The sequence below is a fragment of the Tachypleus tridentatus genome, chromosome 2 (genome assembly GCF_004210375.1).
Source record: "Tachypleus tridentatus isolate NWPU-2018 chromosome 2, ASM421037v1, whole genome shotgun sequence".
In the NCBI taxonomy this organism is placed as follows: Eukaryota; Metazoa; Arthropoda; class Merostomata; order Xiphosura; family Limulidae; genus Tachypleus; species Tachypleus tridentatus.
Window position 1 is genome coordinate 88,145,171 of NC_134826.1, and position 26,944 is coordinate 88,172,114.

At 36.0% G+C, this 26,944-nt stretch overlaps 1 protein-coding gene and 1 long non-coding RNA gene across 4 annotated transcripts; both read right to left on the reverse strand.

Annotated features, from left to right (window-relative positions):
• Positions 1–281: 281 nt before the first annotated feature.
• Positions 282–11,112, reverse strand: LOC143244437 (uncharacterized). 2 transcript variants are annotated; one of them, XR_013025086.1, is made up of 5 exons: positions 11,020–11,112; positions 3,132–3,288; positions 2,588–2,759; positions 1,216–1,302; positions 282–980 (listed from the first exon to the last, which is right to left on the reverse strand). It is a non-coding gene; the product is annotated as an uncharacterized LOC143244437 (long non-coding RNA). The 2 variants fall into 2 exon arrangements; XR_013025087.1 differs by lacking the exon at positions 11,020–11,112 and having other exon boundaries at positions 282–1,302; positions 3,132–5,263.
• Positions 11,113–12,521: 1,409 nt separating this feature from the next.
• On the reverse strand, positions 12,522–20,942 carry LOC143244438 (phospholipase A2 Scol/Pla-like). Of its 2 annotated transcripts, none has more exons than XM_076489083.1 (4): positions 20,707–20,942; positions 18,884–19,043; positions 14,280–14,407; positions 12,522–12,789 (listed from the first exon to the last, which is right to left on the reverse strand). In XM_076489083.1, the coding sequence occupies exons 1-4, from the start codon at positions 20,768–20,770 to the stop codon at positions 12,671–12,673; spliced, it is 471 nt and encodes a 156-aa protein (XP_076345198.1). In that variant the 5' UTR covers positions 20,771–20,942; the 3' UTR covers positions 12,522–12,670. The 2 variants fall into 2 exon arrangements, with proteins under 2 accessions (XP_076345198.1, XP_076345200.1); XM_076489085.1 differs by lacking the exon at positions 20,707–20,942 and adding an exon at positions 20,309–20,662.
• Between the last annotated feature and the right edge of the window lie 6,002 nt (positions 20,943–26,944).

Below are 26,944 nucleotides of genomic sequence, written 5' to 3' on the forward strand. Positions count from 1 at the left end.
ACAACATTCTTAAAATTTATTCAAATTTTTGTAAGTTCGAGAAAATTCTCTATCAGCCACTCAGCACTGAATCTACCTGGAATATTCTGAACATTTCATTACCCAGGTCACAAAAGCAAGCGCAGATAGCCAAGCTGCTTTGTGTCATAAAACACCAAACCAACCACAAAAGCAAAGTTTGAAGAGAAAAATAGGTCTTTTCCATTTACTTTAAACATAAGCAATTGGAAAATAACACTTTCTGCCCAGGAACAAGAAAAAGTAAAAATTTTGTTACATAGTGTTGTTATTACATTTATTGGTAACGAACGTACTAATTAGTACAATAGAAATACCATTAATTATTTTTCTGAATAAAATACACTGAAAACTGTTTTCTGATATAATTAAAAACCTACCAAAAAAAGCATTCCACTGAAAACTGTATCGAGTAGAAATGTCTCTTTCGGCTCAATAAACCAAACTCCAACGCCTAGTTTACAAATACTACCTGAAGATGCCGTCTTGTCCTCTTTGTCGCTTATTAGGTTTTCTTCATTGATCACGATTGAAAACAATATTTCTTGGTTCTATGCATGTCTCTAAAGTAAGGGAAAGATACTTTAGATCTCCTGTGGGCAAGAACAATAAAGCTGATGTCATCAATTTTGGTTTTGAGCTCCTTATGACTCTCTTGGCGTTTCAGTGTTTTCTTCGAATATTTTTCAACATTCTGTGGAAGTCTAAAATCTTTTCCCATATTTTCCCACATAATCACTGATGTGATTCTGTCCGTCATTTTGCTATTTGATTGTGTTTCTTCCTCTGATCAAGTGAGGTCTTGTTGATCAGAAAAACCTAAAATCAATTCCTTCATTGCTAAGAAGCCATCAAGAAGAAGTGAGAAAGTCTTACCGCAGGATATTCATATCTTACCACAGGATATCATGTCTTACCACAGGATATTCATGTCTTACCGTCTTACCACAGGATATTCGAACCTTTTCAAGTATTGAAAGAACAACTTTAGTAAACGTACACAAGACTGAAACTTAACACTCGTGGTTAACTCTCAAACAAAGCACACCAATGTTCTCTATTAATACATATTAGTCATCAGTTTATTCATAATGAAACCAAGGTTTCAAGACACAAAGCATCATGTACGGGAACATTTTTAAAGTTAAGTTTTTTACGGAAAGTGCTACAAACCAGTGCTGTGACTGACAACGTTACCTTGAAATGGTTGTAGTATGACCGATTCTTCATCGTTTTTCCCGAGTTACAAACTTTGAAACTAATCTAATGGGCATTGGAAACCACCTGTTCGATGAAAAAGAACTTTTAAGAAATAACTACACAAATAGATATATGGAGGGAGGAGAGAGAGAGAAAGAGACGAAGTCAAGTAAGTAATAAAATAAATAAGATAGAACTGGGAAACACAATAAATAGGCTTAAGTAACAGAAGAAAGAAATATGTTTTGAGACAGACAAATGTAAATTTATAATGTTTCAACTCACAAATTGGTGTAACGTGGTAAATGTCTACATGACGTCCCAAGATACAATACAGAAAAATAAATAATGCACAAGTATATGCATGTATACAAAGCAAAAAAATGTATTAAGTATAATCTAAGATGCATTTCATACTTATACATACATCCATATTTCACTCCTGATTAAAGTGAGTTTTAAGTTGCTGTAGTTACTAACAATATGAAAGGTTCCACAAGAATAAACAATAGTACAATATTTAGTTCTTTCGGATGAATCAGCGGTAAAAGTTGAGATTCGAACAGTTCAGTGCGTACAGAGTAAGATAGCCATTTATGCATTTTTGAGAGCGACAAGTTCAAGGAATGTCGTTTCAGCTAGGGGGTAAAGTGGACACCAACGTTGTCAAACAGCGAGATATTAGCTAACTTCACATTTTGAAAACAAAGGATATTGTAACAAGTAGTAAAAAGGTATTTAGTGGTCATGGCATACTTAGAAAGTGAATACCAACTTTATAATTTTGATATCGAACTCGAAACTTAAATAAATGTAAAAAAGACTGTAGTGTCATTAGCCATTACTGGGTTAATATGCAGGTCAACTGATCAAGCTGAAAGCACCTTGTTTTATTCCGGTTAAATTATAAAGAAACACACTGGTAATCCTACCAGGCATGGCCTAGTGGTTGGTCTGGCTAGATTGTGAATTCCTGGGTTTTGATTCGTGACCCATTTGTGTAAAAGCGCACCCTGCCCTTTGGAACCGTGAGAGCATCATAAGAGTGACGGCCAAGTCCCAATATTTAATGAAAATTGTCAAGGATTGACGGTACTACTCCCTTCCCCCATAGCTCAACGATATGTCTAGAGGTTTAGAACGCTAAAACCTGTTGTTGTTTTTTATACCTGTGGTAAGTACAGCACAGAAAGCCCATTGTGTAACTTTGGCCCTAAACAAACAAACAAAAGACTTGTAACGTTTCGTCTAGTCCATCAGTTCACATAAGGCACAGCTAGGGCGGGAAACCCTTGTGATGGTTTGAGGAATATAAAAACAAATGAACACACGTAATCATAAAACATTAATTTAAATACAAACAACTCACTATGGATATCGTTAAGGTCAGATATTATATTCGTGGCTTCACGATAGAGGGCGATCGAATCACTAGAACTTGCAAACCAGCCTGTGTAGACTGGATATAATGTTTCCCAGGATTGTAGCCTCCTGTTTAAATACTCGGCGGAGAGTCCTTTGGAGTTCAATTTTTCTAATTCCTGTTGGAGAGTTGTGATTTATCGTGTCAGAAACAGCTCATATTTTGACGTTAAACTCAGCAAGACAATGTTAGAAGGCAGCGAGACTTCTTTAGAATTAATTTTTCTGTTCAAAGATGAGCAACCAAATTTCTTAACCCTTATTTTTATGTTAAACCGCAATATTATTGAATAAAACAAATATCATCTTATTATATTTAATTATTTCATTTTCAGATGATATCACTGCCCCATCTGTTGGCTTATTTTTAACCAATAATTGTTGATGGCTAACATTAAAATTCGAGTAACTATACTCACATAATATAAAGAGCCGATTGAGTACTACTGTACTTAGCAGAAAAACAAACAATAACAATAAAAAACGATTACCTTTACGTCAAATCGAAAAACTACTGATAAATCAGCAATGATAACTATGTAACAGGCTTTGGCTGCCAGATGCAGATAGAAGCTCATTTCGTACATTCTGATATTGGTGTTGCGTAGGATAATAGGGCTTGTTCCTTTTTCAATTTCTTGTTCACACCTGAAAGAACACACATGAAATAAAGACAATATATAGTAGACGGACAAAAACTGAAGTTACGCTATGAACTTACCTTCACAACATCATTTTCTATTGTTGACATCCTCCCTAGTAAATGCAAGGTTTAGGACGTGTCACATCTGATGGAACTTTATTTCTCTAACTGAGCAATAGTGTTTACTATATATTGATGGTTAGACAATAGAGTTCATATAAAGATATTCATCACCCAGTAAACCGCGAGTCGTGCATGTATTTTAACAATACAAAAAAGACAAAAATATACACACATTCACACAAATTTCGTGCGATTTCTTTAGAGACGCTGATTTGCTATTTTTGTCAAGACAACACTTGGCTATGAAGATAATAACAATGATATCTGGCTTGGAGTTAGACGAAAGGAACATTCATCTTCAACCGAATACTACGATAACCTAGTACCGATCTGATCCTTCGTTTTACTTTTGGTCTTAAGAAAGTTATGTATTATTACCTTATATTTTACTCAGATTATATGGGAGCCTAGCATGGCCAGATGATTAAGGTGTTCAACTCGCAATCTGTGGGCCATGGATTCGAAATCCAGTCACACCAAACATACTCGCCCTTTCAGCCAAGGAGGTTTTGTAATATTTGGCCAATCTCACTATTCGTTGGTAAAAAGAGTAGCCCACAAATTGACGGTGGGTGGTGGTGACTAACTGCCTTCCCTTTAGCCCCACACTGCTAAATTAGGGACGCCTAGCGCAGATAGCCCTCGTGTGGCTTTGCGCGAAATTTAAAGAATATATATACATAGTCTGACGAGCCAGCGAACAGCATTTCTAATTTAATAGTTTAGGACCATATTTGTCGTCAGCCCTTTTCTATCAAGCTATGTTCATATGTTATTAATGTTAACCTTACTTTCCACTGTTCCCATGCTCTGAATTAAATACTTGAATTTATTAAGAATTTTGATAAGATATAAAAACTAGGAAATACATTCTCAGAATTCTGTGTTTTAAAGTAGCAGCCATTATTATCGTTCATTTACTTCTTATGATTTATCGATGAATAAAATGAAAGTATACAAAATAAAAAAACGAAGAGATACAGTTGAAAACTTGATTTTTGGAAAAGAAACTCATTAAGCCACTCTTCCTTTTAACGTCTACCTAAACCAACCCAAATTGGTTGGTTTATCAAATATAACCAGTTTATCAAATTGGTTTATTTAAATCAATATCAAAAAGGTGTCGATTTTACAGTTACACATACAACGGTTTTAAAAGTGTCAATCAGGGATATAGAAATATACAAATACAATATTTTTAAGCTGTGTGTGTGTGTGTTTTGTTATAGCAAAGCCACATCGAGCTATCTGCTAAGTCCACCTAGGAGAATCGAATCCATGATATTTAAGCTGTCGATCGAAAATACACAAATACAATATTTTTAAGGTGTTGATCAGAAGTATATAAATATAATTTTTAAGGTGTTGATCAGAAGTATACAAATATAATTTTTAAGGTGTCGATCAGAAATGTACAGTCTTGCATGGCAAGGTGGTTAAGGCACTCCACTCGTAATCCGAAGGTCGCAGGTTCGAATCCCCGTCACACCAAACATGCTCGCCATTTCAGCTGTGGAGGTGTTATAATGTGACGGTCAAGCCTACTATTCGTTGGTAAAAGAGTAGCCCAAGAATTGGCGATGGATGGTGATGACTAGCTGCCTTCCCTCTAGTCTTACACTGCTAAATTAGGGACGGCTAGCGCAGATAGCCATCATGTAGCTTTGTGCAAAATTCAAAACAAAACCAAACCACACCGTACACTGGGTGTAAAGTGATAAGCGCAGACATGGTTTCTACATGCGGTACAGGTTTCACGGACTTAAAAACATATCGATTTATTGTTATTTTTCTCAGGTAACATCAGTAACAAATTTTAGAATCTGATTAAATAGTCAACATGATTTCACTTTGGGAAAAAATTTGCCTAACAAATATTTTGATATGCTTTGAAAGTGTTACTACATATGTAGATGAAGGTAAAGGTGTGGATTTGATGTATTTGGATTTTTAGAGAGCTTCTGACAAAGTGCCATATAAAAGGGTTATAAATAAACTTATCCCTACAGGTGTGGAGGATAAGTTAACTTATTGTACAGAAGAGTGGATTGAAGGAAGAAAACCTAGAGTTGTTACAAATGGAGTTCAGTCAAACTAGATTAACGTCACAAGTGATGTACCTCAGAGCCCAGTCTTAGGACCTCTGCTCTCTTTGATTCACATCAATAACATAGATGAAGGAATCAGTGATGTCGAGAAAACCCACTTGTAGAGAAATATATATGCAAAAACGGCTCGTTTGGGTTGTAAAATATTTTTTCAACCCAAATGAGCCATTTTTGCATATATAGATGAAGAAATGTTCAATACGTTATTTAAATTTGCTGATGATGTTAAGCGTGTTATTGATATAATTTTCGTAATTTGGGTTCTAGTTGTTGCCTAAAAATAGTCAATAACATCTTTAAATGTAATCCACATTTCTTTTTTTAGCTTTTCTCGCTGTTCTTTGGAATTGTTCATCTGAAGTCAATTTCCTAACTTGAGAACCAACAAAAACTTATCACAAATATAACAGAATGTGTTTATATTATTTACCCAACCTCTTGTTGCCATAGTGATGAATAAAAATATTAAAATAAAAACAAAAAAGTCAAAGTGCACGCACAAACAAATACTATGCAGTCATGTGGTCTGTTAACTGTTCATGTACAGGCGGTGTGTTTCTTGTAAGTTGTAGAACAATCGATAAGACTCTGACGAGAGAGTTAAAAGTTACAAAAGGAATAGTAACTTATTCATGCACCATTTCATTGGTCTAGAGAAATTTATAGCCAGTGGTTATCCACATTTTTAAGCATAACAAAATGTGATTTGATTTCAATGAAAATAATTTGCTTATGTAAGAGTACATATTGCATTCTGTGAAAATACAACAAAAACTTTATTTGATGACAAAAAAAGGATATTATTTTCGGATTAAACGTATGGGTATTACGGAAAAAGGTGTAAACATTTCTCAAAAATAAAAACACCGCAGGTATTTGTTATCAGTTCTCGTTATCTTTAAATCCTAACTAATTTACTTATATGATATATGAATGGTATGGTTGATGTTTGAATATAATTTGGTTCACAGAGCAACTTTTGGATTGAAGTAAAATAAGTGGACAAGCAATCTCCAAATGAACATTAATATCATATAGTTTTCAAGGCAGTTTCCATTTATCATGCTTCAACAATGAATAAAAGATAAATACACGAAAAGGAAACAGATATAGTTGAAAACATGATTTCATAAAAAGAAAAACATGTTACGAAACTAATTCCCCTAACGTCTACTAAACCATAGATTCCCATTTTTTTTATTTTGAAGCTTTTTTGATGCCAATAAAGGCCCGGCATGGCCAAGCGTGTTAAGGCGTGCGACTCGTAATCTGAGGGTCGCCGATTCGCATCCCCGTCGCGCCAAATATGCTCGCCCTTTCAGCCGTGGGGGGGGGTTATAATGGTACGGTCAATCCCACTATTCGTTGGTAAAAGAGTAGCCCAAGAGTTGGCGGTGGGTGGTGATGACTAGCTGCCTTCCCTCTATCTAGTCTTGCACTGCTAAATTAGGGACGGCTAGCACATATAGCCCTCGAGTAGCTTTGTGCGAAATTCCAAACAAACTAACAAAGTGATGCCAATAAAATAATTTGAGGCCATCTATAAAATTGCCTTAAAATGTGATTTTACTCCCCCTGATTACTTTATCACGGTGATTTAAAAACAGTTTAGTGAAAACAATAACATGCTCTTTTCGACATGCTGTTTTATTGATTCAACATAATTTTTATCAGCTTATTGTTTATTTAAAATTAATTCAGCATCTTTATTTTCACACCATTTTTGTGCGACTGCACCCCCACACCCCCAGAAAATTCCACGGTTCTCGGAGTGGACGCTTCTCTCACTTTGGGAAACAACCCATAGAACCCTTTTGAATTTGTATCTCATAATATTCAGTAGCTGCTGATAGATCACTCTATGAAATTAAACATATCCTTCTTATTAACTCTACTCTTATTACACTCATTTTAAAATGTTACCACTGAAATGAACTAAGATATATTGTAGAGGGCGAGACTGAAGAGGTAGGAGGTTGAAAAGTTAGATTTGATGCTGAAAATTATTTACTATTAATAATTTGCAGTGATTTAGGTTAAATAATACTATAACAACTACAAATAACTTCAAAGTTTAGTGGTGTAAATTTTACTAGTCTTAAAATTAGGCTTAGTAAGTGTAATGGTACTTTAGGTTTAGATATATTTCGACTTACTAGTATATCGCAGAAAAGGATAAATACATTGTTTTATTTAATAAATACAATCTAAAAACTAATTTATTGCCTCTTGGTGTTTTAAGAATTAACTTATGTTATTTTTCAAAGTTCTATATAATTAAAGATAAATTATAGTACTAAGGTAACAGTTTATCTCGGACGAGTCTCCGATTTATTATGTTATACACTACGTATTAAAATTTCAAATAACTGGAAATTTAAATTTAGAAGTTAACCGAAAGCCAATATGTGTAAGATTTATATTTGCCAACAAGACTGATACAGTTTTATTTCTTAATAGAAATATATTTTAATATACAAATAATAATACTATTGATAATGTTTATTACAAACAAGTTTTAAATACAAATATTTTACAGTCTCACGAACAATATTCAGTCTTCTATCTGGTCTGGAACTGAATATTTTAAAGACGGTCCAGGCACATGACAAGCAAATTAATGTTATGCTGATACATCGATATACTTCACTTGATGAGAATCTTAGACAACTCTATTTTTCATTCGTGAGTTTTAACCAAAGACACTATCTAATGTGCTCATAGAAATACAAATGAATTCACTGAAGTTTATGATGTTCAAAATCTATAAACGTTTCTGGTCAAATGTTTGTAGTTTTTCTGACTGTTATGCGTTAATCACAATATAGCTTCCGAGGCTTATAGTATGCTGAATGTAGTGACTAAACAATATTCTATTACTATCTCTTGGCACGCCGATTTATAAACTTTGAGGACATGTTTTAGAAAGTTCAATTGATAACACTAGCATTCATTAGTGTTTTAAATGTATCATACAGTGTTGATTCTTAAGCGCGAGAATCTTTTACAAATTTATAGAACAGGCAGGACTTGTGCAATGCACATTTAACAATATATGTTACACTCATTAAAATGAAACAAACTTAGATAGTAAAATAAATGTATAACAGTGAATCTGTTACAAGACAAAGGAGTGATAAAAAATATAGTCAATTCTTAAACATTAGGATTAATAGTAACACTGTTATTGACAGACTACTAGTACTTGGTATTGAGTATTTATTTTTATACTATAAATACAACAGTGTAGGAGTTAAGTGTTCACAGTTTGTTAGGTGTATTGAGCACAATGAGTGGATTATATTTGGGAACTTGGGACTGGCTTGTACCTTTTACTAATGAGATATGCACGTTTTATGAAGGTTGAAGGACAAGTTGGAGGCTATTATAATCAAAGTAGATGTAATAAAGAGAAGTGTGAACTTTGGAAAATGGCAGAAAAATTTTAGAAATGATAAGAAGGTTATAGGTTATTCCTTGACAAGATGTGTGGATAAAATAATCTGTAGGTTAAACAGAGAAAAAAAGAATCATGTTACCCATGGAAACAGAGAGTAGGAGATATGATAAAGGGGCTTTGAGAGAGAAGAGTTTTAGTATAGGGATATAGGGAAAGGTAGGCCATAGGAGCTAATTAATAAGTACAATGGGTTGATAGTCATTTAAAGAAAATTACCATAACTTAATTTTGTAATGGGTACTGCCCAGAGTTAACTGTTGAGGTGAAGATATAAATAGGTCACTAGTACTAAATGCTAGATTTAGGTTAGTATGTAATGATGAGTAGATAGGTGGTTAGACTTGTGGGATTGGTTCAGTGGAAAAAAGGAGCTTTTTGGAATGAATGGTTTGCCTTTAAATAGGGTAGGGACTGGCTTGTTTGTTATAGTTGCAAAAATAATAATAAACAGAGGAAATGACTATAGCAATAGTTCTATGGATAGGCTTAATTATTACTATTATATGAAAATTAAAAAAAAAACAATTTTAAGGCCAGCACTTACAATTAATGTATCTATCTAGCTTTCTTTTAAAATTCACTCAAATTTACTGCCTCCACAACATTGGAAGGTAACACATTCCATAAGCTAACTACCATATCTGAAAAATAAAATTGTCTTACCTGAACATGGCTTCTACCTTTCTTAAATCTGTATTTGTGTTCCCTAGCTCTTTAAGTCTTGCTATTACATGCTGGTGCATCAATATTATCAATTCCTTTTACAATCTTAAATACTTCAACCAGATCTCCTCTAACTCTTCTCAATAGAAAACAGTTTTTGCGATCTTAATCTCTCCTCATATAATGACCCCTGCATCCCAAGGCACTATTACAGTGACCCTTTCCAACAAATCAAAATCTTTCCAAAGGTAAGGACCCAAAGACTGAGCACAATATTCCAAATGTTGCATAACCAGTGACCTGTACAATGAAATTATCTTTGCCCTACCACTAGCAACATGACACTGCTTTGATGGCTTCAGAGACTGATCAACCATTACAACAAGATCATTTTCTTTTGTGACACTGTTAAGGTTATTCCCATCCCAATTATACTTATAATTCAAATTATGATAACCCACATTTATTACCTTGCATTTATTATAATTAAAACCCATTTATTTGCCAGACTCACTAAATTAACTAAATCCTATTTTAAATCAGCAGCACCCTCTTCACAGCCAGTAACATCCAAGACATTAACATCATCAGCAAATTTAAGTAACGTATTGAACATTCCTTCATTTATGTCATTGATGTGAATTGAAGAGAGCAGAGGTCCTAAAACTGAGCTCTGAGGTACATCACTTGTGATGTTAATCTAATTTGACTGAACTGTTTATAACCCTTTTTTGTGGCACTTTGTCAGATGCTTTCTAAAAATCCAAATACATCAAATCCACACCTTTACCTTCATCTACTTATGCAGTAACATTTTTAAAGCACATCAAAATACTTGTAAGACAAGATTTTTCCCTAAGTGAAACCATATTGACTATTTAATAAGATTTTAAAATTTGTTATTGACGTAACCTGAAAAAAAAAACAATAAAAACTTTATTAATTGCCAAGAAAATACCAGTTAAATATAGTCTATGATATAATTTTCGACCAGAAGGTTAGGGGGCTCAACTCGCAGTCCGAGGGTCGCGTGTTCGAATCCCCGTCTCACCAAACATGTTCGCCCTTTCAGCTGTGGCGGCGTTATTATATGACGGTCACACACTATTCGTTGGTAAAAGAGTAGTCCAAGAGTTTGCGGTGGGTGGTTATGACTAGCTGCTTTCCCTCTAGTCTTATACTGCTAAATTAGGGGCTGCTAGCACAGATAGCCCTCGTATAGTTTTGTGAGAAATTCAAAACAAACAAACACTTCGTCAGACGCAACACAGACAAAAGTACTGTTACTGTTATATAGCAATAGTGTTATAAAAACGATATTCTGTGTTATATTATACAGTAATAAAAAAAGGTAAGCTTAATTCCAAAATATGACAAATTACCTGATAAACACACAGATGAAACTTAAAGGACATTACACATCAGTTTCCTCAGGATACAGCTTCTAACTTTAATACGTTACGCCTCTCAAGCGATATCAAACAGAAACTAACCAAAACCGCAACACTCCGATGTCGTAATAAAAATTATTTGCCTCAGTATCTTTTTTAATATTGATTGAAGTTAATAAAAATTTGATAGTAAGTTTCTTTCTTATTTAATACAATAAAAATAAACCTACAATAAAAGGCTACATGGGAAAATATTTATTTGTTACAAACCCTTGCCATTACATAATGTTTCAAAATTATAAGTCCGTTGGATTTTCAACATTAAAAAGAGGGTTTGTTCACTCATGTTTTTCAGATACAATTTTCTTTTCTAAAATCATAATATAATTTATTTAATGGTACATTTGTGCTATTAAACCATCTCTCTATATCACAAGGTCATAATGATCTGACCTTCAAGGAAATAAAGTGACATATCCACCAACAACTTCTCAGATTACTCACTAACAGTACCGGGTTTTTAACTATGTTTGTGATGTAATCACTAACAGTGCTAAATTGTTAAATAACAATGGTCGTGAAATAACCATTTACAATACCAAATTGTTAACTAACAATTATCATGATTTAACCAGTTACAATACCGGGTTGTTATTTTGTGAAATCGTAATGTTAAAAAGGAAATGCTCATCCAGAAGTAATTTGATGTATTCTTACCACTAAGGGGATTTTGTCTTCTATGCAAGACGTGATATATGCAGATATGCAACGATAAATCCATTAAACACACACAAGCGTGGTAAATTACTCACTTCTCTAACTATATACAGACCTTCTTCGGATCATCTCACATTGCTATATTTGTTAGGGAAACATACACACAAATGTTCTGGAAGTCATTTATGGCTGTTCATTTGAGGTGGACATTATATGTAATGTTAAGCCTAATGTCTTGAGACTATTTGAAGTTATTACATGAAGGCAATGTATATTAGAACTGTATTTTTATTGGACTGTTTAAGATAATGCACGTACATACCTCACGCTTCTCCAATGTAATCTAATTCACATTATAACAGATTTGTTCATCCAATTTGAACATAAGCGTCTCAACTACTGGTGTGCCCGTCATATCCAAACTGGTCTGAGGAGCTCTGGTTTCATCCTAAAGGCCTCATCGACACTCGATGTAGCATATATAGCAGGGTTCACATATTGTTATATATTTTTCTCTAGTTTCACCCTTAGGTTCTTAGAATGATTTTTACATTCTTAAACTATCGCACACAACACTGTGCGTTTTGAGTTGGCAAAATGCTGTTAAAGTGTGTTAACAGATGGCGCGAGTTGTCAGTAAGAAGAGTTATAACATTTATTTTATTCGAAGATGAAAGGTTTACTCATCTATGCCAACAAGCAATTCATACTTTTAAGCAGAAAAATGAACAATGGTTTTAAAGTGAATTGTTTATTTACAGTGAAATGAAAAATCCTTTAAAAAATGAAAAAAATATTTTATTCAGTTAACTGCATCCTAATTAAAGTAATACGTTTTTTATTTATCGTATTAAAAACAAATGCGAGCCATCTTTAAATATCTGAATACTAAACTTAACTACTAGAGGATTAAAGTCGGTTACGGTTATTCGAGACGTTTTGTAGAGTAAGTTGCGTCGTAGGACTTTTTGTGTTCGTTCAGGCACATTGCTAGCTGGACATCACACGTGCACACTTTATCAACACAGCTGTTACTGGTTTTCCCTGAAAAATAACAATACAAAATTTATTAATTGGTAAAAAAATGTAGTTATGAAACAATGTTTGGCCAGGTGGTTAGGGCGCTCGACTCTCAATCTGAAGGTCAGAGGTTCGAATCCCCGTAACACCAAACATGCTCGCCCTTTGAGCCGTGGGGGCATTATTATGTTACAGACAATTTCACTTTTAACTGGTAAAAAAATAACCCGAGAGTGGGTGGTGATGACTAGTTGCTTTACACAGCCTTACATTGCTAAATTAAGGACGGCTCGCGCAGATAATCCTCTTGTAGCTTTACGCGAAATTAAAAACAAATTAAACAATGTTGACAACTTCTTGTTAAGCAAAAAGCTACACAATGTGCCCACCATAGATATCGAAACTCGATTTTTAGCGTTACACGTCCATAGCCTTACCCCTGAGACAAAAAAAGACCAAATATTCTACTTTTACTTTCTTAACTAGTCCAGCTTCTAATAACACGTAAGATATAGATGCCAAAGAATCAACTTTTTCACTGTCCTTTTAACTATACGATGTTTAAGTTCAATCATAAGCGGCCTGGCATGGCCAAGCGTGTTAAGGCGTGCGACTCGTAATCTGAGGGTCGCGGGTTCGCATCCCCGTCGCGCCAAACATGCTCGCCCTTTCAGCCGTGGGGACGTTATAATGTGACAGTCAATCCCACTATTCGTTGGTAAAAGAGTAGCCCAAGAGTTGGCGGTGGGTGGTGATGACTAGCTGCCTTCCCTCAGGTCTTACACTGCTAAATTAGGGACGGCTAGCGTAGATAGCCCTCGAGTAGCTTTGTGCGAAATTCAAAACAAACAATCAATCAATCATAACCATAAAATGTCTTTGCTCATTATTATATACGACCTATTTCGCACAGTGCTTCAGGTTACTTAAAGACACGAAGTATCCCCCATGTGATTTTTGAATACATGCTGATTTATTTATTTGTTTAAAATTAAGCACAAAGCTACACGAGGGATACCTGTCCCTAATTTAGTATTAATATACTAAAGATTACATTTAGTCATCACCACTCACCGCCAACTCTTGGGCTACTCTTTTTACTAACGAATAGTGGTATTGACCGTCACATTATAACGCCCCCACGGCTGGGAGGGCGAACATGTTTGGCGCGACTCGGGCGCGAACCCGCAGATTACGAAGCGCACGCCTTAACGCGCTAGGCCATGCCAGGCCTTTTGTCAGTAACTAGTGGGACAGTGTCTTGATATGCTACTGGAAAATGGGGTTTAATATTGTAATAAATCTCAGTTCAAATCACAGGCATTACCTATTAAACGTTGAAACTGGTGTTGTTGTTTTTTTAATTCTCTGACGCCCTCTTGTGGTGTACTATAACTTTTTATTATATAAAAGATATATATTCCATAATTTTAAGTAATATCGAGCTGTATATGGATAAATTTAGCTTTGGAACAATATCAATTACTTGATGGTGGAAGAAAAAACGAACTTACCACACTTAGGTTTCCCTGAGCTTGTAATGTTCCAATCATATTTAAGAACGTACGGTCCTTTGTTGTGGTAGTTTTTACAAGATTTGTCGTTTGCCCTGTCGTAACACAAGTCGTGACGCATACAACACCTGAATAAAGAAACAACTAAAGTTATATTAACAGACCTAACAATGGTTACCACGAGTGAGGGACATATTAAAAATAAAATAAAAATTATTTAAGCCTGCTCCGAAGAGAAAAGATGAAATTTGTTCTTCCATAAACCATAATAAACAGCTAAACGTGTGTTATAATAATCGCTTTATTTGTTAGCAAGAATTCGAAAACTTAATTTAGATGTATTTTTAGCAGATTTCAATATTACTGTCTGTTACGCTTTGTTAAAAAATAAACTACTCTTCTCTTGACGTTACAGCGAACTTCCTTCTTGAAAAGGCCCGGCATGGCCAAGCGTGCGAGGCGTGCGACTCGTAATCTGAGGGTCGCGGGTTCGCATCCCCGTCGCGCCAAACATGCTCGCCCTTTCAGCAGTGTGGGCGTTATAATGTGATGGTCAATCCCACTATTCGTTGGTAAAAGAGTAGCCCAAGAGTTGGCGGTGGATGGTGATGACTAGCTGCCTTCCCTCTAGTCTTACACTACTAAATTAGGGACGGCTAGCACAGATAGCCCTCAAGTAGCTTTGTGCGAATTTCAAAAACAAACAAACCTTCTCGAAAAGCCTTTTAGTGTTTCCAAACGAAGCCTGGACGCAGGCCTAATGATGATCTTCCAGCTAAATGTTTCTTCATGTTTGAAATAGTGAAAGTTTTTCAATAATGCAAACAAAACAAGACTTTTAAATGGTTTTGAAGGGGATTTCTCAAAACATATTTCAGAAGTTCAAGTGTCATAAGATAAGTGAACTATTGAATGTCAACACATTGATTCATTATCGGATTGTATCGTATTTGGTGTAAGCTTATGGGTTCAAGTATGCATGTGTTGTTTCTATAATCACACCCCAAAAATCAGTTATTCAAATACAATAATAGTGCATGCATTAGATTTACAAGTAAATCGTGACTTACAAACTTCGAGTGCATACATAGATTCCTTAAAGAAGTAGGTTATTTGGTCAAGAATGATAGCCAGTTGCACTTAACATATTTCTTCATTTCGTCTATTCAACTTAACATATACTAAAAACAAACTTACTCGAACCATTTCAGTGTAAACTAGATGAAGTTGGTTAAGTGGTGTAATTTTTATTAAATCTGTTTATGTTATTACGCATAAGAATGTTTCTTGTGATATTTATGAACATCCAATTATTTACTTATTTTAATATTAAACCGTTTTATTATTAATATTATTTACTTTGAATTAACTGTACTCATCACTCAGAAGAAATGACGAACCAACAATCTTGTTGTTGTGTTTTTATCCCGGGACAGGTCAACTGCCCACACCGTCAACAAGAGAAGATTCTATTAATAATTCTAAGGACTTATGAATGAAAGTAGAGAAAACTGTACTATAACACGCTATCTTAAAGCCGACGAGGCCTTTCGTATAATCCCAGAGCTCTTCAGAACGACAGGAATTTCACACACGCATGACAGTGTGTTTGTTTCAGAGCAAAGCCACACTGAGCTATCTGCTTTGTCCACCACGTGAATCGAATCCCGGAATTTAGTGTTGATTTCCTTAGACTCACCACTATCCCACAGGGAGGGGGACCACACATGGCCATTGTTCAAATGCTATTTATATTGTTAAATCGCTTGACAGAAACTGCTATGGTGTGAACTGGGCTTAAACGGTGAACGGCAACTTTTTTATTAAATTTATTTATGTTACAACACAAAGATTACTTAACACTGTATTATTTACTTGATATACAATACATGGCTAAAAGTATGTGAACACCCGACCATCACACCCATATGTGCTTGTTGAACATCTCATTCCAAAACCATGGGCATTAATATGAAGTTGGTCCCTCTTTGCTGCTATAACAGCCTTCACTCTTCTGATAAGGCTTTTCACTAGGTTTTGAAACATAGCTATGGGGATTCGCCCCTATTCAGCCACACGAGCGTCAGTGAGGTCGGGCGAGAAGGCGTGGTTTGCAGTTGGCGTTTCAATTCATCCCAAATGTGTTCGATGGAGTTGAGGTCAGAGCTCTGTGCAGGTAAGTCAAGTTCTTCCCCACCAACCTCAGCAAACCATATCTTTATGGAGCTCACTTTGTGCACGGGGGGCATTATCATGCTGAAACAAAAAAGGGCCTTCTCCAAACTGTTGCCACAAAATTATGTTATTGTATGCTGTAGCATTAAGATTTCCCTTCATTGGAATTAAAGAGCCTCACCCAAACCACGAGAAACAGCCCCAGACCATTATTCCTCCTCCACAAAACTGCAGTTAGCATTATGCATTAAAGCAGGTAGCGTTTTCCTCGCATCTGCCAAACCCAGATTTGTCCGTCAGATATTGAAACGTGATTTATCACTCCAGAGAACACGTTTCCACTGCTCCAGAGTCCAATGGCGGTGTGCTTTACACCACTCCAGCCAACGCTTAGCATTGCGCATAGTGTGCGGCTGCTCAGCCATGGAAACCTATTTCATGAAGCTCCTGATGAATAAGTTTTTGTGCTGACGTTGCTTCCATAGGCAGTTTGGAACTCGGTAGTGAGTGTTGCAACTGTAAACAGACGATTTATACGCGCTTCAGGACTCTACGGTCCCTTTCTGTGAGCTTGTGTGGCCTACCGCTTCGTGGCTGAGCTGTTATTGCTCCTAGAGGTTTCCAATTTACAATAACAGTACTTAAAGTTGACCGGGGCAGATCTAGCAGAGCAGATATTTGACGAACTGACTTGTTGTAAAGGTAGCATCCTATGACAGTGCCACATTGAAAGTCACTGAGCTCTTCAGTACGACCCATTCTACTGCCAGTTTTGTCAATGGAGATTGCACGGCTGTATGGTTGATTTTTTGCACATGTTAGCAATGAATGTGACTGAAATAGCCGTATCCACTAATTAGGAGGGTTGTCCACATACTTTTAGTGTATGTTATTGATCATTATTGTCTTAAATTAATGTACCAACAAGTTATTAAACCTTTCCTGGTCTCGTAGCAGGCCAAGTGACCACAGTGCTAAAGGAAAAAAACGACAAATAATAATTATTAATAAATTATCCTAACTGAAAATGGAGTTTATAAGTATAACATGCAGTGGTAGGTCGTCGTTGAGGTCATATTTGTCTGTCTGTTTGTTTATTTAAAGTTAGGGACAAAACTACACAAGGGCTATCTGTCCATAATTAAGCAACGAAAGACTAGAGGGAAAGCAATTAGTTAACACCACCCACCGCCAACTTTTGGGCTACTCATTTAGCAACGAATAGTGGGCTTGACCTAAGCCTTATAACGCTTCCAGAGCTAAAAGGCCGAGCATGTCTAGTGGGACGGAGATTCGAAACCGCGGCCTTTAGATTACTAGTCAAGCGCCCTAAATACCTGGCCACGTCGGGCCATTTTCGTCGGGGAAGGAAGAAAAAAAGGTTCATGTCTGTTTGTTTGAAGTTAAGTACAAAGCTAAGTGTGATGGGTATCGAAACCCGGTTTATAGCGTTGTAAAAAGCCATGTCTTCACAAAGGTTTTGAACAAACGCAGTTTCAATTTTTTTTTCATATTAAAACTTGTATTGTCTCTGTTTTGAGAGTGAAAATGTTTATGGGAAAACAATAAAAAACTTCCTGTTCCGTTCGATATTGTCTATCGAGGTGACATCCGTGATGTGAAACACGAAATACTTGTGCTTTTTGGTTCATTTGATACGTTTACAATTTCTCTCTTCTGTGACGGAAACACCCGAGAGGAACCGAACATATTTACCGAGTTGAACAAGATATTTGAGACCTCTCGCACCGTTGATGAAGCCAATCAGAAACTCGGTTTTAATTGGTTGTTTGTTATAACAAATACACATTGGACTATTTGCCATGTCCACCGTGAGGAATGGAACACCAGATCTTGACGTTGTAAACTTATAAACTTACCGCTGTTCCACCATAAGGCTCTAAGTTTTAAGAACAACCCAAAAATTATTCTAAGAAAACACTACACACAAGGGTCTGATGATCAAGAATTGATACACGTTTAATGATTCTGTGATTATTTAGTGTTTTTAAGGATGTGAACAATTAAAAGTGAGTTTCCTTAAGTGATTTCTAGTGACTTGGTTACAAAATGTGGCAGTTAATTCTGAATTAGAGGTTATTTTGCAGTGTTATAGTTCAAACAATAGTGAGGCCTATTTTGGAAGCTGGAGTTTTAAATGTCGCCCACCTCCTTTTGAACAGTAGCCTTGAGCCGGCACTGATAATATACCGTTTACACTATTTGATCTTTGAGTGAAAATTTTAAGTGCAAAAACAAAACTCCATTATTCGAAACTCATAAAAACAGTTTGAATCTCACGAGGTAAACTTGGAACCTAAACAAGTATGTGATAACATCAGTCAGCGTAATGTAACAAATTTGTATACTGTTTAATCTCTCATACTCTTCTCTTTTGATCAAAGATAAACAATACAAAATACACTTACTCATCTATTGAATCCACGGGTTTCCCAGCTCCACCCAAACCGCACCAGTTTCCGTAGAAAATTAACATCAGCGGATTAAGACCAGATATCGTTTTAACAACAGAACCTAAGTCCGAAATACTGCGCTTCAAGCGACCCCTTACTTCCATAATACTTGACACTGAAAGTAAACAATAATCAATTTCTGTATGTAAGTAATTTCTCTTTACTGCACACAACTTATAAACAAAAACTATACTGTTGAGTTTGTAATCTGTCTTTTTGTTTGCTTGTACCGCAAATAGTCCAACTTTCTTGATTGGTTATTGGATATTCCCCAAAAGGTATTGTAAAACACCTCCTATAATATTAATTTCCTTATATTTTCAACTTTCACCTTGCATTAGAGCGACATCTAGCATGGATACTTACATATTAAATTAGTCAAATCCGCAATTTCTAAAATTTAACCAGATAAGTTTTTTAACCAAAGAGCATGATTTTAGCTTAACCTTAAACTCAAATAATTAAAGACATTACAGATAAATAGAGCTAATCCATATGATTTGCATATTATATCTCGTTTTAATAATACACTCACGCAGAGAAGTCGGAAACACTAATAGCGCCCTCCTTTTTATATCATGGCCCGGTGGTTAAGGCTCTCGACTCGTAATCTGAGGGTCGCGGGTTCTAATCCACGTCGCGCCAAACATGCTCGCCCTTTCAGCCGTGGGGGCGTTATAATGTGAGGGTCAATCCCACTATTCGTTGGTAAAAGAGAAGCTCAAGAGTTGGCTGTGATTACTAGTTGCCTTCCCTCTAGTTTTACACTGCTAAATTAAGAACGGCTAGCGCAGATAGCCTTCGAGTACCTTTGCGCGAAATTCAAAACAAACCAAACAAATTAATGATACTTAACTCTTGGACTACTTTTGTCTAACCAACTCATGGCCCGCTGATGGCTTAGAGCTGTAAATCTGACTGCATATAGCGTTAGAAATATGGTTTCGATAGGGCACAACACAGATAGTTATTGTGTAGCTCTCTGTGCATCAACTAATACACAAACAAAAAGGTGAAATTTAACTGCTACTCTTATAGCGCACTTTAGGTGCCTTCGTGCAAAGCGTGTTACGAACCATGTACCTTCATATTTATTCTAACCACTTGGCCCTCTATTTGTAGTAATTGTTGTTGTAACTAGGTCCGTAAGAACGCATTCCTTCGCTCAAAACTAGTACGATTAACTGTCCAATTCAACTCACTGTAATACGCTTTATGCAACGTATTTCTTATATATAAATGGCCACAACTATTCTTAGAAACCGTTAATAATACTAGTTTTGCTCTAATTTCTTCGTGGATAAATAAACTCACAGTTATTCGTGTAATTCACAACAAGCTTAATTAATTCAAAGCTAGTTTACAAAAGTGTTCAGTCACCTTTTATACTTCTTGTTTTAAAATGGTTAATTATAACCTCGCTGTCATGTCGTCTTGAAAAACTGCTTGTTAAATAGACTGACAATCAGTAGCAGTGACCTTACTGTTATCATCTGGACATTTTCCTTCACCACTGGGTACAACTGTTACTGCCAAAACCAAATCCACACTTTGGAACCGTGGGTGCGTTAAAAGAGTGACGATCAAACCTCACTATTCAGCTACAGTTGCACAGAAGTTGGCAGTGGGTGGGTGTGTCATTCCAAAATAAGGGACAGCTATAACCCACAGACCTCGAATGGTCGTTGCACAAAAATCAAATCAACACAACACACACACACAATAATTATAACAATGCAAAGACTGGTAGGCCTAAAGAATATAAATAAACGTCTTACCACTATGTACTGAGAACAGTTCAGTAAAACAAAGCAACAAGAAACATATTCTTAGCCATCCCATGTTCAGATTTTGGGTAGAGAATTGATCAGCGTACGTTTGTTTTTTAACTGTTTACAAGTTCGTCTATTTAATTTCTAAGAAACTGGTGACGATGCTTGATTAGATAGCGCAGTTTTGAGAGCGAATTTTAAAGTAATTTCATTCAAGGTCCGCTGGTAAAATTTTTCCTCTTTGAGCCTTGTTATATATAGTGTTGTAACGACCTTGGATAGGCAGGCCCTATATACACTCAAAAAATAACAACACTACCTTGATTCATCAAGGGCATGCTTTCAAGGAAAATCTGGTGTTGTAAGTCGCATCAAGGAAAGTTGTACTTTGACTTAATATGAATGTTCATTTTAAGCCTCTTTAAGTTAAGTATGTTAAGTGATATCTTGTAAACATTTTAACCAAAATACGACACACACAAAAATACAGAATAAAAAATTAAATGAATTGAGTTTTAAGAAATTTTTCTTAGCTTAACGTGACAAAATAGACTTCCTACGATCTATCCTCCGTGGGGAATAAAACCTTGGATTTCAGTGTTGTTACTCCTTAAACTGATAGCTGGCTCATCAGGAAACTGGAAAAATAATCTTTAACATTATGTTTTTTATCGAATAATTCTGTATCATTTGTTTACTGATCTTTCTAAAACAGCAGGGAATCTTCAATAGGCGCAGGACTTGAAATTCTTTGAGGCATGTTAAGCCTAGCTTAATCAATAAAATCTCATTTTTATTGGTTATATTTATATTTATATTGTTATAATGGCCCAAGCGTGAGCCGAGCGTATACCAGATTCTCATTTTATTACTCATCAGTATCCTTACTAGCCTAGTTTCACGTTGAAATACTTTTGGGCAGGATTAGAGTAAATTAATCTATGAGACTTTGGGCGTGATCAAATACATCAATGGAAAGGATTTGACCTCTTGAGTCCAAAACTGTAATTAAATATTAAATCGGTCAAGAGATGACGGAGCTATGAACTAAAAGTATGTACCTGAGAAAGAAACAAAATACATAACAATAAAAAAATTTTAGAAAACTCAGAACCATTCTGTGAGCCGTCATGCCGCGGTTGAAAATGGGAAGCTTGTGGTTGAAATACAACTAGCTTGTAACGCTGCGTGATTGTTAATTATATCCTTCTAATTACGTAGCGATTTATGACTTTTATTTTACCCTTTCAGAGTGTCACGCAGAACTATATTTATGGTCTTATGTGTACAACAGAAGCTAATTTTGAACTGATAGACTAGAAATAACACAGCTAATCAACAACACCCAACGTCAAGTTATGAACTATTCTTGTCTGATTGAAAGGTGGGATTTGACTATCGTTTCTGCCCCCCGCTAGTACAGCGGTATGTCTATGGATTTACAACGCTAAAATTAGGGGTTCGATTCCCCTCGGTTGGCTCAGCAGAGAGCCCGATGTGGCTTTGCAATTAAAAAACACACAAACACATACACCCATCATCGTTTCTATGATGATATACATTCTTGAGATTCTACTCGCATCTGGTTCGGTTTCACGGACAAAATTTCCCCCGCTGGTACAGCGTTAAGTTTATGGATTTATAACGCTAAAAACATGGGTTCGATTCCCATCGGTGGACACAGCAGATAGCTCGGTGCGGCTTTGCTATAAGAGAACACACACACATCGACAAAGTTCACAGAGTTAAATTGAAATATAATAAATTTCAAACGCTTTTCTTTACCTAAAGCATCTTCATGAAACAAACTAGAAATAAAATAAGCTCCAGATATTTGAACTCATTGGGTTTGAGATGGTTGAGGGAAGAACACTTCAACAACAAAGGTAAACGAATTTGCTGTTAGCTGGGACTGTTGCCTTTTCGTCTTAACTTTATTTTTATTCTAATTTACCTACTGTACATTTAATATATTAACGGTCACAGACGTAAACTTTCTTGATGCTATTTCAAATTCAAACTTCGCAGGATGTATAGCGGGCAAATTAAAAGTGGGGGTCTAAGGTGCATTTAACTAAGCTGTTGTTGTTTTTAATTAAACACAAAGCTACACAACGAGCTATCTATGATCTGCCCACCACGAATGTCGAAACCGACATTATAAGTCCGCAAACATTCATGAGGGGGAAGGGGCGTGGCTAAACGAAGTGAGGAAATTTGCGTCATAAGCGTCCTCAGTGTCCAAGGCTAACTTTAGTGCCCTGAAAGTTTTGGGGCTATGTATCAAATTCTATTCAATCTACTTTTCCTGAGAGTAATATTTCTAATTATTTTGCAATTTTTTTGAGACAGGTTGAAAGTTGGGGGACCGCGCACCCCTGCTTGTTTTTTGTTTGTTTGTTTTTTGAATTTCGCACAAAGCTACTCGAGGGCTACCTGTGCTAGCCGTCCCTAATTTAGCAGTGTAAGACTAAAGGGAAGGCAGCTAGTCATCACCACCCACCGCCAACTCTTGGGCTACCCTTTTACCAACGAATAGTGGGATTGACCATAACATTATAACGCCCCCACGGCTGAAAGGGCGAGCATGTTTGGCGCGACGAGGATGCGAACCCGCGACCCTCGCCCTAACACGCTTGGCCATGCCGGGCCCGCACCCCTGCTACTGAAAGATTAGTCTTTTACCAGTAAGATTCACTAGTTCTGTTATTAACAATCATAAAACGATAATGTTTATCCTTACTACGATGTGTTTATGTTTCCTTTTCACATACAATTTCATTCTAGTTGAAATGTATTAGTAATTTGGGGCGTATCGTATTATCTATTATGTAAATAAAACGAATTTTTTCAAAAAATTCAATGAAAGAAATTTAAGGTGTTGTAACACATGCCAGATTTTTTTTTCACAAAACAATAATTATTTAAACAAAAATTCAAACGAATGGGAAAATGAAACTGAGCGTAACTTTAAAATGACAGCTACCCTGTAGTAGCGCTATCTATTGGATTGTCTTAAAACGTTAATAAATGCAGTTGAGGAAGGCTGTAAAATAACTATTTAAACAATGAAAATTCAAACGAATGTGATAATGAAACTGGACGTAACTAAAATAATACCTACCTTTATTAGCGCCATCTGTTAGATTGTCCTAAAACGTTAATTGTTTGTTTCTTGAATTTCGCGCAAAGCTACTCGAGAGCTATCTGCGCTAGCCGTCCTTAATTTAGCAGTGTAAGACTAGAGGGAAGGCAGATAGTCATCACTACCCACCGCCAACTCTTGGGCTACTCTTTTACCAACGAATAGTGGGATTGACTGTAACCTTACAACGCCCCAACGGCTGAAAGGGCGAGCATGTTTGGTGCGACCGGGATTCGAACCCAGCGACCCTTAGATTACGAGTCGAACGCCTCAACCCAGCTGGCCGTGCCGGGCCTTGAAATGTTAATAAATGTAGTTGATGGAAACTGTGTAGATAAATATAGCTGTTAACACATATCGAACTTGAATTTCCATTATGGCATTCTTCTTAGCAATCTCTTAAAGATATAACAATTTTTATATGTCTAAAATTTTTGTATTTTTACCAATCAGTAATATGATACGTTTGTTTGAATTTCGCGCAAAACTTCAGGGCCTATTTGTGATAGCTGTCCCTATATTAGTAGTGTAACACTACACTAGTCCTCGTCACCTACCACCAACCCTTGGGATACTCTTTTACCAACGAATACTGGAACTAATCGTAGCATTATAACGCCTTCACGGCTGAAAGGGTGAGTATATTTGATGTGACAGATATCCGATCCCGCGACCCTAAGATTACAAGTCTTGCTCCCTACCACCTGAATACGATATACTAATAGCATTTTAATTATATTTTGTATGTCCAGTTCAGGTTTCTGATAGTAAATAGAATAAACTAACAATTCAACTGAACCTTTTTTGTTGTATGTCCAGTAAAACATCACGGGACATAATTTATATTTGTTATGGCACTAAACATGTATATTGTTTGTTACAAGATGACCGTATTCATAAGAGTACCAGATAACTACGTAGTTTTTTAGTTAACAACACAAGTGTAGTAAGTTGATGTAATATACATACATGTACTATACAAGCACATAACATTATAGTGGTTTGAAGCTCCTGGCAGTGGCTAATTATTAAATCTTCTCTCTACACTATTACAACACGTGCCACGTGCATTATCTTGCTACTTGAGTCTGCCTTTGGATCAGATACATCTAAATAGTGACCCCTGTTGACAGACTGAAAGAATTAATAATGTTTCATATGTTACTTCTTGCACAAGATGTTTCCAGGTAAGAAATGCCAGATTCATAACTATCGCCCTCTAACGTCAACTTCTTTTACCATTTAAAATAATCGAGTTTATCAAAATTTATTTATGAAAGCTAACCGATTTGAGGTTATCTTATCAATTATATATTTTTAAATTACACTGATGTAAAACACTAAAGTTTTGATAAGTTTAGATTATTCGGTGCTACTACCTCGCTGTAAAAAGGAGAATTATAATAAAAACTAACTATACAGACCAGAAGCGTTTTTTGTTTTTTTTATTTCGCACAAAGCTACTGGAGGGCTATCTGCGCTAGCCGTCCCTAATTTAGCAGTGTAAGACTAGAGGGAAGGCAGCTAGTCATCACCACCCACCGCCAACTCTTGGGCTACTCTTTTACCAACGAATAGTGAGATTGATCGTACCATTATTACACCCACACGGCTGAAAGGGCAAGCATGTTTGATGTGACGGGAATTCGAAACCGCAACTCTCAGGTTACGTGTTGAGTGCTTTAACCACCTGACCATGCCAGGCCTCACACGTCAAGTACAGAGCGTTATAAACAGACAATAAAACTAAAACCTTTGATATTAGAATGTACTGGGTCATAAGTTAGGCACATCCCAGTGTTGACCGCAATAAATTGAAAACGTTATATTACAACTACTTGGAACAACATGTATAAGAACCGTATTTTGATACTGTTTCTGAGGTAGGGTGATCCTACCGAAAGTGGATCGCTTTCAGAAAGGGTACATAACAGCATTTGACATCATATACTGAGATTATAAAGATATTTTGAAATCGAAGATTTGTAATTTCCAAGACTGAGATATCCATTATGTTTATCGACATAAGAAAAGAAACAAATATAAATTAATTTGGAGTAATAGGAGTATCCATAAAGAGACCTTTGAGAAATCACGCCCCAGCAGTGGTAAGCAAAGAGCGGCTTTTGCAAGAAGTGAGAATACACAGACACAAAGGTTAGTGACAAAACTTGTCCTTGTGTTCATGGCAAAATATGCAACATACCCAAAAAAGTTCTCGTGCGGCAAACAGACACGTGTCCAAAAGTTGCTTCCTAAAGCAGCTAGGGAATAAAACGGGTATTCATGCTATTCCACGAGACATACTGGTCAAGTCGCTGGGCACAGTACTTATGGATTATTTTGTGGTCAGATTGCTGAAATAGACACTGGAAAACCATCGTTGTCAAAGATTAGACTGATTTGTGAGGACGGTCGTGCAAATAGTTTGCAGTAGAAACCACACTGCAGCAAGGACAGTTGTCAAGATGCACAGTCGTCAGGTAGAGCAGGACCAAACTTTGAGACATACGCTATAACAACGTGGCAAGTCTTCAAAATATTTTTAATTTGACTTATATCTTTATACTTTAAGCAGTAATTGTAATATTTCTTCGTAAGGTTCGGCCATATTAGAAAGTTAAGGTTAGCCATAAACACCTATATAATAAACAACTACGTACTTTAATCTTAAAAAATAAAATTATAGAATCAAGATTGCGTTACAATCGGCACAACTAATCATTCTAACGAGATTAATTAAGACTAAAAAATGGACTTGGTCGACTACAGTTATGTTTTTAATAATTGTCGATTTTAGTGGTAAAAGTAATTAAAATAACTACTGATAAGTTAAGATTTCTGGAGTTTTCACCAGTAGACACTATGATGATCATAACATGGGAATAGTTTGTTTTAAAGCAAAGCCACATTAGTACACTGTTGTGTCCTCGTGAAGTTTAGCTTTGTAAACCCGTTAACTTACCACAAGAAGATTAACAATTTGGGCAAATCTTTAATATTACAGTGAAAAAAAATTGAAATTCAAAGTTAAAAATACAGAAAAAACGTGAAGGCACGCGAAATTATACAGTACAAAGCGAAAGTTTAAATAAGAAA